We start from the raw sequence: 14815 nt of genomic DNA, 5'->3' as shown, positions 1-14815 counted from the left end.
CTGTCCCATCACACACCCCCAGGGTGAGGCACAGAGTGGAGCTCCCTCTGCACCGTCCTACCGCACACCCCCAGGGTGAGGCACAGAGCGGAGCTCCCTCTGCACCGTCCCACCGCACACCCCCAGAGTGAGGCGCAGAGTGGAGCTCCCTCTGCACCGTCCCATCACAAACCCCCAGGGTGAGGCACAGAGCGGAGCTCCCTCCGCACTGTCCCACTGCACACCCCCAGGGTGAGGCACAGAGCGGAGCTCCCTCTACACCGTCCCATCACAAACCCCCAGGGTGAGGCACAGAGCGGAGCTCCCTCTGCACTGTCCCATCCCAGGGTGAGGCGCAGAGTGGAGCTTCCTCCGCACTGTCCCACCGCACACCCCCAGGGTGAGGCACAGAGTGGAGCTCCCTCTGCACTGTCCCATCACAAACCCCCAGGGTGAAGCACAGAGCCGAGCTCCCTCCGCACCGTCCCACCGCACCACCCCCAGGGTGAGGCACAGAGTGGAGCTCCCTCTGCACCATCCCATCACAAACTCCCAGGGTGAGGCACAGAGCAGAGCTCCCTCTGCACTGTCCCATCACAAACCCCCAGGGTGAGGCACAGAGTGGAGCTCCCTCTGCACCGTCCCACCGCACACCCCCAGAGTGAGGCGCAGAGTGGAGCTCCCTCTGCACCGTCCCATCACAAACCCCCAGGGTGAGGCACAGAGCGGAGCTCCCTCCGCACTGTCCCACTGCACACCCCCAGGGTGAGGCACAGAGCGGAGCTCCCTCTACACCGTCCCATCACAAACCCCCAGGGTGAGGCACAGAGCGGAGCTCCCTCTGCACTGTCCCATCCCAGGGTGAGGCGCAGAGTGGAGCTTCCTCCGCACTGTCCCACCGCACACCCCCAGGGTGAGGCACAGAGTGGAGCTCCCTCTGCACTGTCCCATCACACACCCCCAGGGTGAGGCACAGAGTGGAGCTCCCTCTGCACCGTCCTACCGCACACCCCCAGGGTGAGGCACAGAGCGGAGCTCCCTCTGCACTGTCCCATCACAAACCCCCAGGGTGAGGCACAGAGCGGAGCTCCCTCCACACTGTCCCACCGCACACCCCCAGGGTGAGGCACAGAGCGGAGCTCCCTCTGCACTGTCCCACCGCACCACCCCCAGGGTGAGGCGCAGAGTGGAGCTCCCTCTGCACCGTCCCATCACAAACCCCCAGGGTGAGGCACAGAGCGGAGCTCCCTCTGCACCGTCCCACCGCACACCCCCAGGGTGAGGCACAGAGCGGAGCTTCCTCCGCACTGTCCCATCACAAACCCCTAGGGTGAGGCACAGAGCGGAGCTCCCTCTGCACTGTCCCATCCCAGGGTGAGGCGCAGAGCGGAGCTTCCTCCGCACTGTCCACCGCACACCCCCAGGGTGAGGCACAGAGTGGAGCTCCCTCTGCACTGTCCCATCACACACCCCCAGGGTGAGGCACAGAGTGGAGCTCCCTCTGCACCGTCCTACCGCACACCTCCAGGGTGAGGCACAGAGCGGAGCGCCCTCTGCACTGTCCCATCACAAACCCCCAGGGTGAGGCACAGAGCGGAGCCCCCTCTGCACCGTCCCACCGCACACCCCCAGGGTGAGGCACAGAGCGGAGCTCCCTCTTTACTGTCCCATCACACACCCCCAGGGTGAGGCACAGAGCGGAGCTCCCTCTGCACTGTCCCACCGCACACCCCCAGGGTGAGGCACAGAGTGGAGCTCCCTCTGCACCGTCCTACCGCACACCCCCAGGGTGAGGCACAGAGCGGAGCTCCCTCTGCACCGTCCCATCACAAACCCCCAGGGTGAGGCACAGAGCGGAGCTCCCTCTGCACCGTCCCACCGCACAGCCCCAGGGTGAGGCACAGAGCGGAGCTCCCTCTGCACCGTCCCACCGCACACCCCCAGGGTGAGGCACAGAGCGGAGCTCCCTCTGCACTGTCCCATCTGAGGCACAGAGCGGAGCTCCCTCTGCACTGTCCCATCGCACACCCCCAGGGTGAGGCACAGAGCAGAGCTCCCTCTGCACTGTCCCACTGCACACCCCCAGGGTGAGGCACAGAGTGGAGCTCCCTCTGCACTGTCCCACTGCACACCCCCAGGGTGAGGCACAGAGTGGAGATCCCTTTGCACCGTCCCACCGCACACCCCCAGGGTGAGGCACAGAGCGGAGCTCCCTCTGCACTGTCCCATCACAAACCCCTAGGGTGAGGCACAGAGCGGAGCTCCCTCTGCACTGTCCCATCCCAGGGTGAGGCACAGAGCGGAGCTTCCTCCGCACTGTCCCACCGCACACCCCCAGGGTGAGGCACAGAGTGGAGCTCCCTCTGCACTGTCCCACCGCTCACCCCCAGGGTGAGGCACAGAGCGGAGCTCCCTCTGCACTGTCCCATCCCAGGGTGAGGCACAGAGTGGAGCTCCCTCTGCACCGTCCCACCACACACCCCCAGGGTGAGGCACAGAGCGGAGCTCCCTCTGCACCGTCCCACCGCACACCCCCAGGGTGAGGCACAGAGTGGAGCTCCCTCTGCACTGTCCCACCGCACACCCCCAGGGTGAGGCACACAGTTGATGTTTCGGTCTGAGACCCTTCTCCAGGAGGCAGACACTCTCAAACTGACCATCTGTTTGGCCCCTGCATCTCAGCGGCCTCCATGTGCCTGGCGTTGTGCTCAGAGCATGATCTGGTATGGGCAGAGCTCAGTAATATTTGAGTAATATTGTAAATATATCGTTTGATTAAACATTCTTTATTTGTTTAAATATTTCATTATGAGTTTAATGTAAAAATATCTGAATTGCAATAGTCGTGACACCACCACATGATAACTGTGCGCCTCACTTAAAGTAAAAATGATTGTACACTAGCTATCACCTGGCTTCCTTGTTTTCCTTTCAAGTAGTTTTTAAATTTTGGAGTTACAAAACAGAATAGTGGTGACAAAGTAATTTGTTTTTTGTGGATGTTTGCGAAGAAAAAGCATTTCAGGGTGTACATATATTGTATATGTTTCTATGACATTAAATTTGACCTTTGAACCTTTGAAAACGAACCGGAGACAACCTCCTACCTGTTGAAGTGTAGCGAGACACTTGAGTTAAAAAAAACAGTGCAGCACATGTCTCTTCAGAAGGGAGAGAGTTTTTAAAAAGACAGAAAATGAACAAACTCATGGTTCAGAGAGTATCTGATAATAAAAATCATAAATTAAAAAGAACAGTAATGACTGGCTACATTGGAAAGATTGACAAGTTTCGTTGCACAAGAGATAACCGGGTGTTGTGTACTGAGCAAATTGAGCAGTATCTTGAAGTAAATGAAATAGCCAATGAAAAGCAAGTCCCGATTTTGCGGAGTGCATTGGATTTAAAGACATAAAGTTTCCTCAGAAGTCTAACTGCTCCAACCAAACCAGCCAAAATGAGCTTTGCTGATGTTGTGAAAGTAATGCAGGAGCATTTAGAACTGAAACTATTGTTGACTGGAGAACACTTTGGGTTTCATAAGTGGAATCAAAAGCATGGGGAATCCATTTCAGTGTACATGGCTGAATTGAAGATATTGTCTGAGCAGTGTCAGTTCAGTGATGGGCATAATGATGCACTGAGAGACCATTTAGCTAGTGGATTTTGCAAGGAAGCATTCAAAAATGGCTCCAAACTGAAGCACAACTCACATTTTGAAAAGCAGTTGAAATCGCTGTATCCATTGAAGTCAGTGGATACAGCAGACAGAGATGCAATTGAGTTGCAATCTGGAACGAAAGTGAGCGAGAACAAAATTGCAACATCTAAACAGAAACTGACCATATATATCATGTATCAAACAGAGTGATCTCCCTGGTCAGGAAAAATGTTATCTCTCAAGAGTAACAATGCTTCCACAGTTGTTAAATCTTTAGATCTGAATGGGTCAATTTAAAATTTACTATGCTGTGGATGTCTGTATTGTAGTTGTATTATATGGTACACTGTGAGTATCATTGAGATGCATTCGATATTGAGTTGGAGTTTATAGCTAAGCAGAGAAGAGTGTTGCGTATTTAATATTTCAGTAATATTGTAAATACATTGAGTAAGTATTCTTTATTTCTTTAACTCATTCTTTACAGGTTATATGAAATAATACATGAATTGTATATGTTATGATGCTACCATGTGATAAGTGCACACCTTGCTTAAAGTAAAAACAAACATACAGGAGTTATCACCTGGCTTCCTTGCTTTCCTTTCAAGTAATTTTTATGCTTTGCAGTTACAAAACATAACACATCAAAGTTGCTGGTGAACGCAGCAGGCCAGGCAGCATCTCTAGGAAGAGGTGCAGTCGACGTTTCTGGCCGAGACCCTTCGACAGGACACACAGGGAAACTTTAGCAATTGGTTGCTGGAGGACAGCCAAGTCTAAGATGCCTTCCAACTGTTTTGGAAGACTTGGTGAAAAAAGTAGGTGAGCTTTAAGGCTATGGTACAGCATGAGTAAGGCTCACATCTTCCTGTCCTGTCCGGAGTGTGCATGGAGTTTGACCAGGAGAAGGAGCAAGATCCAGCGGCATGAGAACGAGTGATCATCTTGGAGCCTCACCTGAAGGCTTTGAAGTTTGTCTGGGGACTGATGCGTGCCTCAGTGGCTGGAGTGCATCCTAAATAAGGCAGACCATGTAATTTGAAGTCTGTGTGAACAATGGAATACTGAAATAATGTACTAATCTAATGATTGTAATCACGGAATAAAACTGCTTTGAAAATGAGGGGAAATGGCCAGGCACAGAGCAATGGTCCCTCCACACTGTCCTATCACACACTCCCAGGAAATAGATTAGACACATCAGCACCAAGTAGAAAGTTATAATCACAATCTTCAGACTCATGATCTCTAAATTAGGTAACTTGAAAGACTTTGGACAGGGTTCAAGTGACGTGTGAGCTAATGGACAGAGTGCTTTCACATGTGGTTACTTGTGTATTAGTTATCTTTGTATGACAATGCATGATGACATTACACTGAGCTGTGGGTCTCAGACATTTCACAGTTCCTCAAGAACAGCACAGCCGGAAAGAATTAATGTGGCTTTGGAGGGTGACATGATGTTTTAAGTTATCAAGAATCTGACACCTAACCCCCAGGAAGATTAACTGGTCTGCTTTATAGAGAGGAATTTGGAGGATATTGAAACAGGAGACAGGCATCAAGCTTTAGATTGAGGGCTAAAGAGGGCTCTTTATACTTAATGCTAACTATCAGGATGGCATACTAATCACTTCACGTTCTGTTATTGTACATTAAACCACAGCTTTTCTCAGTTGCAGTTTCTGAATCTGCATTTGCATTTCTAATACATTGCAATTGCTGCATCATTGTGCCATTGTTCATAGGAACAAACCTTTTACATCAAAATACATTCTCAGCTAAATGCAGATTAGATGTAGTCTCACTGAAACTGGGTTTCTTAGCTGTTGGACCTTCGTGGCCAAGGTATGTGTGAGGTTCCTACCAGGAGAGAAGGCGGTAGGTCCAGCTTCACCAATGCTTTTAAAGTTGTCCCAGAGAGTGAGAGGGAGTAGCTTGGATTGTGAGGCTATCTTCCTGTGGTGGAAAGGGTCGAACCTGAAGTGGCACTTATCAGGTTGGGGTGGGGGAGGTCACAGGGGCAGTATCCCTGACAGCAGATGTTATTGCAGCCAAATAAAGAAGGATAGATATATGAAGGCAAATTCCAATTGCTCCAGGTTCAATGTTACTGGGGGACATCATTCAGTCAATGGGATCCAAAGGACCAACAACCAACCTGGATCAATTTTCAGGGGTGGGGTGGGAATTGTGTGTATAGTCAATGAGATCAATAGACAATATAGTCAATAGACGTTACTGTCGCATGTATTGTGCTACATTTATTGTCAACATTGTTAAAATTGTGGGCATGAATATCAATATTCTTCATGAATACCCTTAGCATAGTAATGGTGAGCAGTGAGGAGGACAGTGATCAGTGGCAGATAATGGAATCCACACCCATGAGGGGATGGATATCTTTGTACTTCCCTCATCTCCTTGGAGGCTCCTCTAAAAGGATTTCCAGTGCTGTCCCTTGCCCAGAGTGTGAGTTCAGTTCATGCCATGCAAGAGTCATTGACATGGACCAGCACTGGCAGTGATTGACTGTGGGAAAAGATGAGGACCTTCCTGTTTCACCGAGCTGCTGGCACCCGGGACGTGAAGACCTCTTCAGCCAGCAAGTGCAAAGGGAGAGCTCTGCAGATATCACGTCCTCTGGCTGGAAACACACAGAATTCTGAAAAGCAAAGTCGTAGTGATCCTGCGGTGGGAAGGCAAGCTTTTTGACGTGACATCCATCGGTAGTGGTGCGATTGACTACTCAGTCCTGGGTGTGGGGGATCAAGGAGCAGAGCTGTGTTACTTGCTGAACCTTACCATCAGCATAGAATATTCAGTGATCCCCATTGCTCAGACATAATTGCTCATCGGACCAAAGTGCTCCTTGGGAGACAACCTCTCACAACTGAAGCCAAATCCTAGAGACAGCTTCAAGTGCCATCGCACAACCCATCCAGGATGGTTTATCCCTCAATCTCATCTGGTGTCCGGGCACAGCATGATGGTAAGGGGCCAGCAGAAGGATCTTTATCTGGGAATCCTACTCTTTTATCTTGGGGTAGTAGGAGTAGACAGTAGTGGCCAGAACAAAGCCAACACAATATGTTTTAAGCAGGTTCATGGGTTGTCCGTAATGAACAACCCATGAGCCTGTGTCCCATGTTTTTACAGATTCTGGTAACAGAGGGACAAGAGACAAGAGGCACTGTAGATGCTGGAAATTTAGAACAATACACACAACGTGCTGGAGGAGCTCAGCAGGTCAGGGAGCATCTAGAAATAGAAATAAACGGTCAACATTTCTGGCCAAGAAGCGATCTTGGCCCAAAATGTTGACTATTTTCTCCCATCCATAGATGCTGCCTGAGCTGCTGGGCTCCTGCAGTACTTTGTGTGGGCTGTTCCACGTGTTCTGTTTATGCCTCAGGTCCACACTCCTCACCTTCGGATCCAGGAGTGTGGCTCAAAGGCAGGGCCTCCTCCTCACAACTAGGCATGGATAAGGAGATCAGTCACTGACCCTGACAATGCTTCAGGGGCCGACCCCATGCCTGCCCCACCCCACCCCTCACCTCTCTTTGCGGGGTGCTGCTGCTGCAAATTTCACACCATGTGTCAGTGATAATAATTCTGATTCTGTATTGCAGTCTACGTGTCAGTAAGAGAGAATGTGCAAGGTACAAAGCTTGCTGAAGCCTGCCATGACGGCGGTGTGGTAAGGATTGCTGGATCTTGCGATATTTTAGCTGGTGTAGAATTTTTGTTGGCATTTCGGCATTTGCAAGGCAACTGAGTCTGTAATGTGACTGAGTATTTTTAGTAATAGACTGAGACAACTGTGCTTCTCCAGAAAGCGCTATATGAGGTTATCTGACACTCGGCCATTAGGTTCTATAATGGGTCAACTTATGGCTGGGGAAGTGATGGCCCCCTCCAGTTGGACTGTTTGTGGTGTATATATATGTATTCTCAGGATACTGCCAAAGCTGGTGGCTGGTGCCCATGATGAAGGTGACTGCGTTTACAATTTCTGCAGCTTTCGTGGTCCATTGTGGTCTGTTTCTGCAGAGAAGTACAATATGGAGACAGACCCTTCAGCCCATCAAGTCTGTTCTGACATTAAAGACCTGCTCACACTAATCCTTCTTCAATCCCCTTTTATTCTCCCCACATTCCCGTCACCTCCTCCCAGATTCTCTGCTCACCCTCTCGCAGGGGCGATCTACTGCAGCCTGTACGCTAGTGGGATAGAAGAAGAAGCTGGAGTTGGAACACTCTACTGGGATGAACAACTCTCGAGCCAGTCAGTGGTGAAAGATTTCTTCACTATTGAAGAATCCGATAACGTGATCGCAAACTCTCCAAAGCACCTACACATACTGGTTCACTGTGAAGGTCTGTGGTGTGTGGGGAAGAGGTAACCTTGCTGAGTTAATCAGGATACAAGAAACTGAAATGATAGTTTAATTCAATTTAATCGAACGCTGCAGAAAAGATCCTTTGTTATTCCAATACTCACTGTGGATCACTACAAGAAACAGAACTAGTGCAACTAGGAAACATCTGTAATGCCTGGTTCACATCTTTACTGTTACGCTGTATGCATTTAATTTAGGCAATTCTGTAAGAGCAGTCTGTTCTGTTTTCAGCCTGTTTGAGTTATTGTTGAAGATAAGGGATGAGGAGAAATGTGTGCCATCCAATTAGGATGGGAGAGCTGAGGGGACGTTTTTCTGGTGAGGGACAGTAAGGTTGGTCTTGAGCTTTTGTTTGAGAGGAGATGAAGAGTGGAGACACGGGGGGGGGCGGGGGTATCTGGTTATAGGATACGACCCAATGGGAGACCCGTTTGTTCAAGAAGGATTGCGAGCGACGTTTGGTAGGTGGTGCGTGCTTTCACGTTGACCGAGGGCCCAGCGCGTGAGTGACAGAGAAGTTCAAGCTGAGCTCAAACTTGTGTACTTTTGACTGTTTAATTATAAATGGGCCCTTTTTGTTTTTCCTTTCTTTTCTTTACTAACCCTTTAGTTAAGTAGGTTTCATAAATATAATTCCTTTAGTCGTATGCAGAGTGTTGTCTGTTATTTCCTGGCACTGAGTTGTAATAAGGTAGCAAATTACACAGCATGGACACAAACCGGGGTTCGGGATGGGAGAGCCATCTCAATCTCACGGGTTTGGTGGGACTGGAGAGTGTCCTCCCCAGACTTACACAGCCAAGGTTCACATCACTGTATCCAGTCATACAAACTCTTCTTGCTTAAGACCAGGGTTTAAAATCTCATTTAAAAGATGAGCTCTCCGAGAACTCAGTTCTGCCTCAGGAGGGCCAAAAGGGTGGTGGATTTCAAAGGTGTTCCAACTTCAAACCTTGAATTTGGAATTGATTTCCTGTGAAGATGGGGCAAGGTTGGCAGCTGAACTGTTCCTACATCCACCCCATCCATGTGTCAGTGGGTGCCCAGTGAGCCAATCAGTACAGTGACAGGGTTCATCTGCCGAGCTACACCAACCTCAGGTGATGCGATTGGACAGGAGGAAATAGTCTAAGGGGATTTTACACAACTTCTTCTTTGTTGGAAATGTGTGTTGCTGCAATTACAGCTGGAGATGCCCCAGCGTAGTGTTGCCCTTTTCAAGCCATGGCTTTCTGCCTTCAGTACACTATCAATGAGACGAGAGAGGCCTGCTCCCAGACAGAGAGACAGAAACAGACAGACAGACAGACAGAGAGATAGACAAGTCAGACTGCAGACGCTAGAAATCTGGAGCAACTGACAGAAGATGGAGGAACTCAGCAGGTCAGGCAGCATCTATGGAGGGAAATGGACAATCAGTGTTTCCCTTCATCGGGACTGGAAAGAAAGAGGGAAGATGGCTGGAGGGCAGGTGGAATAAGTGCTGGTGTGTAGTGTGTGGATACAGGTGACGGGGGAAATAGGTGGGTGGGGGGAGGGGCAGAGTGTTGATATAAGAAGCTGAAGGTTTTTGGTGGAAGTGACAAATGGCTGAAGAAGATGGAAAGTGATAGGACAGTATATTGTGGAGTAAAGTGAAGGCAGTAAGGAGGAGAACTGGAAGGAGGATGGTATGGACGATGGAAGATGGAGAGGGTGGGAAAGAGGACAGAGAAGGAGTGACAGAATAAGGGAAAACAAAAGGTAATGGTTACACAAGTTCGTGAAGTCAATTTTGATGCCATCAAGCTGGAGATTACCAAAGCAGGTTGTAAACTACTGTTCCTATAATCTGCATCTAGCCTCAACTTGGCAGTAGAGGAAATCATGGCTAGACACGTTATTGGGGAATGGGAAGTGGAATTAAAATGGCCGTCCCCGGGAGATCTTGGCTGTTATGGTGGATGGGGCGAAGCTGCTTAATAAAGTGTTCTCCAGTCTGCGTTAGGACATCAATGTAGAGAACAGACCAGGAGCACCTGATGCAATACATGGATTTACATGTGAAGCACTGGCTCACCTGGAAGATATGCTTAAGGCCCTGAATGGAGGTGAGGGAGGAGATGTAGGGGCAGAGGTAACTTTTGAGATGGTTACAGGGATAACTGCCTGGATGGGGAGCACTGAGCAGACAGAATAGTCGGAGAGAGAGAGAGGGAGTGATCCCTGCAGAAAGAGGAGAGGAGAGGGGAAGGGAAGGTAGTGGGATTATGTCAGAAGTTGTGGAGAATGATATGCTGGATGCAGATGCTCATAAGGTAGTAGATGAGAACAAGTTCTACTTTACTCCTGATATGCCTGAGGGCTAATGGGCTAGGGATAGAAATAGAAGAGTTGTAGATGAAGGCTATGTCAATTGCAGTGGGAGGGAATCCCTGTTTTACAAAAAAAAGTGGACATCTTGGATGTCCTGGAATGGAAAACCTTATCATAAGAACAGATCTCGCAGAGATGGAGGAACCAAGAGAAGGAGATAGCATCCCAGTGAGTGAACGATGGGTAGAGGTGTAGTTGAGGTAGCTGTGTGAGTCAATGGGTTTGGAGAAGAGGTGGGTGGACAATCTGTCTCCTGAGAAGGAGGCAGAGAGATCAAGAAAGGGGAAGGAGGTTTCAGAGATGAACCAACTGAATTTGAGGACAGGTGGAAGCTGGAGATAAAGCTGATGAAATTGACGAGTTCCGCGTGGGTGCAGAGAGCAATATCAATGCATTTGTCGATGTAGCAGAGAAAGAGTTGGTGAGTGTTGCCAGCTCTGGTTTGGAATATGAACTATTCCACTTAGAAACTGAAAAAGCATGCAAAGCTGGGGCCCATGGCTACAACTTTGGTGTGGAGGGTCCAAAAGAGTTGTTGAGAGTGAGCACCAGTTTTGCCAGACAGAGGAGCACGGTGATGGAGGGGATTTGATTGGATCTGTTACCCAGAGAAAAGCAGACACAGACAGATAGACAGTCAAGAGAAAGCAAGATAAACAACTGGTTATAAGTTGTTTAGGTGTGAGGTTACTGAATGGTGGATCTGGTACAAGATGCCCGCTCCTGCTGCTATTTCTAATGCTGTTATAGACTTTGAAAATAAATAAATACATAATCACATTTTCCAGCATAAAACCAGCAGAAATATGAACTAGTATAATCAGCAATCTTTCTTTGGGAAAGACCAGTGTGTAGAGTGCAGATCAGTGAGTTCTGGAAGAGATATTGGGCGCCGTTTGGGTGATGTAGCCGGCCTTTATTATTGTAGGAATGTATCAGATGTTTAACCTCATTATAAGTGCATTCCTTTTATCCTGGTAAATCCTTCCTTGCTGGCAAGGTATATCTGGGAGGAGACAAAAGAGACTGCAGATGCAACAAACAATCTACTGGAAGAACTGAGTGGGAAGAAAGAAGCTGTCGACGTTTCAGGATGACACCCTGCATCAGGACTTCACATGTAGGCACTAGTGTCTGAACCTAGCTGGAATATAATCAGAGTTTAGTTTCTCCACTGAAGGGGATAATGGGTAAGGACGGTCCGAACTCCAGAGATTCCAAATTATCCTCATTTGCCAGTTGAAGTCCATCATGCCAAAGCAAGGGAACAGGAACAGGGAAAGCACAGTAGTGTAGTGGCTAGTACAATGCTTTACAGTAACTATGACCCGGGTTCAATTGCCTCCACTCTCTGTAAGGAGTTTATGTGTTCTCCCCATGACCACATGGGTTCCTCCCACATTCCAAAGACGTACCTCTTGGTCATTATAAATTGTCCTGTGATTCGGGTAGGATTAAATCGGGGGTCACTGGGTGGCGCAGCTCGAAAGGCCGGAAGGGCCAATTCCTCGCTGTATGTCAATAAACAATAAATAACCTCACAGAAAGGAAAAAATATAGTGCTGCCAAACAAGAAAGGAACAGAGTGGTCTTCTCATTAAACGCTGCCAGAACAGGAGCAGCTGAGATTGAATATTGAGAAGATTCCTCTCCACTCTCCCCACACTGGTTACATCACCATTACTTCAGGTCTAGAGGAGAAAGTCCCACATTTCTGAAAGTTTTAATACTTACATCATGGTCTCCGCCTCATCGATGAAGTCGTCCTCAGACATGGAGCCCTCTTTGATCATTTTGATTGCCACCTCATATTGCCCTCGCCATTTCCCATGTTTCACAACACCAAACTGCCCATCTCCCAGCTCCCTCAAGAATGTTAGGTCCACTGGATTGATCTCCCAGGCACCTGATAACAAAGAACAAACATCCTTAGAGCAAAAACAAACAAACTGGTGGAGGAACTCAGTGGGACAAGCAACATCTTGTGGAGGGAGAGAGATGGTCGACATCCTGGGCCGAGGCTGTGTCGTCACTGAGAGTGTGGAGAGGAGATAGCCGCGTAGAGGAGTGAAGGGAGGAATGAGGTGGCAAGTGATAAATAGATCCAGGAGGGGAGGGGTTGATGGACAGATGGAGTCAGGTGGGGAAGGGAGAGTTGGAGATGGTGAGGTGATACATGGACAAAATAAAGAACTGCCCATTGTGGACTCTGGTAAGTAAGGAAATGGTGAGGGACAGATGGTGGGTAGATTGAACAGAAGGGGGAGGCTATCAGGGAGCCAATGGCAGGAATGTGTGGACTCACAAAAGACAGCAGATGCTGGAATCTGAAGAAAAAAATCAAGTCCTGGAGGAACTCATCAGGTCAGGCAACAACTGTGGAGGCAGAGAGACGGCTAGAATTTCAGGTTGACAACCTATAGCCATGCTTCAAATCTCGTAGCCTCTTTGGGTAAGTGAAGAGATAGTTTCCAGATCAGTAACTATTTGCTGCATAATTTAGTAAGATAACATTTATCCATAGCTTTTGGTCTTCAGAAATAACCCCTTTTATCAAGCAAATAAGAACTGCTATTCCACACAGTATTTCAGCTCTGGGAGTTGGCATTCCCTCTGTGACAAGAATACACATAGATTAAGATGTTAGCTGTCCTGTGGAATCAGCAGTTGGTCTGCCACCTGTCTTCAGGTGAGAGAGAGATAAGGAAAACAATGGAGCAGCATTTGGAGATGTTAATGAAGGAGAGCTGTAAAGAGCAGTTCCTCCTTTGAACCCTGAACTGCTTGAAGTGATGGACAGGCGATACCCCAGCAGGAGGATAAAAAGGGACAGGTTCGCTAAGGCAGGACACACACGACACCCGAGGTAACGAGACCCTGGAAGCGGTGCGTCTCTCACAAGTCGGTGGGAAGTACCGGGCCATAAATGCACAGGGTGGAAAGGTACGATCGGCGGGAACCTGGTGTGTGTCCACCCTTGCCTGGGTGCCAGGTTCACCGCAGGGAAACGATCGTATCTGGAAACGGAGGGGTCACGGTCGGTGACCTCAGATGACATCACAAAGGACTCGCCCGAAAGCTGACTGCGAAGGTCTGTGTGTGGAAGCCTCGAATATTCATTTGTTTTTGCTCTCTCTCCTTCCCCCCCCCCCCACTGTCCATCGCCACGGCAGCAATTACTGCGAACTGAACTGAACTTTGCGTTACTTTGAAACTGGTCATTTACCCCTAGACAACAATAGAGCTTGATTGATCCTGTTATCTTAATTCTGTGTACATGTATGTTTATCATTGCTGAACTATTGCATTCATTATACTTCTGATTAGAGTACAGTGTTGCTTGTTTCTTTAATAAAACTTTCTTAGTTCTAGTAATCCAGACTCCAACTGAGTGATCCATATCTGCTGCTTTGGCAACCCAGTTACGGGGTACGTAACATAAGTGGGGTTCTCGTCCGCGATTTTGAACGCTAAATTTGGGACGGAGTAAATTGATTGGGTCAAAATTCCCGAAAGAAAGAAAAGACACACAGCAGAAATGGAGGCTGAGGAATTTATAAAGGCACCGACCTTGGAGGCATTAGAGGATGCCAGGAAATCGGAATTGGTAGCTGTGGCCAAACTGTTGAATCTTGCTAAAGGGAAGTCGACAATGAGGAGAGAGGAGATACACAGAGCTATCGTAGAGCACTATGTATCTAAAAGTGTGTTTCCCCAAGGCGAGCTGGAGGTGGTGTCTATTGAAAAACCTGCCGGAGACGCGGTACAGGTGCAGCTTGAAAAACTGAGACTCGAGCACGAGTTCCGGGTAAGGCAGTTGGAGCGAGAAGAGAAAGAGAGGGACAGACAGTTGGAACGAGAAGAGAAGGAGAGAGAGTTAGAAAGGCAAGAGAGAGAGAGGCAGTTGGAGCGAGAAGAGAGGCAGTTGGAGAAACAGAGGGAAAGGGAATTCGAGCTGGAGAAGTTAAGGATAAGGGCAGAGCAGGGGCCCATGCCGAACCAAGGTGGAGGGTTCCGGGCGACCCAGGAGGTTAGGCTGGTTCCCCCATTTGACGATACCGACGTGGATCGGTACTTTCTCCATTTCGAAAAAGTTGCTATAAGTCAGGACTGGCCGAGGGATAAGTGGGTTGTTTTGCTTCAGAGTGTACTGAAAGGGAAAGCCCAAGAGGCTTACTCAGCTTTGTCTGCGGAAGATGCCCAGAGGGATGAGGTGGTGAAAGAGGCCATCCTCAGGATTTATGAGTTGGTCCTGGAGGCATACCGGCAGAGGTTCCGGAATGCAAGGAAGCAGTGGGACCGCACGTATTTAGAGTTTGCCCGTGAGATGCAGACATATTGTGAGTGTTGGTGTGCCTCGAAGGGGGTAGAGGGGGATTATGACAGACTGCTACAGCTGATCCTGATTGAG

At 48.9% G+C, this 14815-nt stretch overlaps 1 protein-coding gene across 2 annotated transcripts in view; it reads right to left on the bottom strand.

Moving 5' to 3' along the window:
* Positions 1–14815, bottom strand: part of btk (Bruton agammaglobulinemia tyrosine kinase) — a 113708-nt gene that overhangs the window by 12824 nt on the left and 86069 nt on the right. For both annotated transcript variants that reach the window (XM_072270457.1, XM_072270458.1), the window contains one exon: positions 12139–12310. In XM_072270457.1, the coding sequence (XP_072126558.1) occupies positions 12139–12310 (172 nt within the window). The remainder of the gene's footprint in view (positions 1–12138; positions 12311–14815) is intronic.

Source organism: Mobula birostris, chromosome 10 (assembly GCF_030028105.1).
Source record: "Mobula birostris isolate sMobBir1 chromosome 10, sMobBir1.hap1, whole genome shotgun sequence".
Lineage (NCBI taxonomy): Eukaryota > Metazoa > Chordata > Chondrichthyes > Myliobatiformes > Myliobatidae > Mobula > Mobula birostris.
This window is presented reverse-complemented; position numbering and strand designations above follow the sequence as displayed.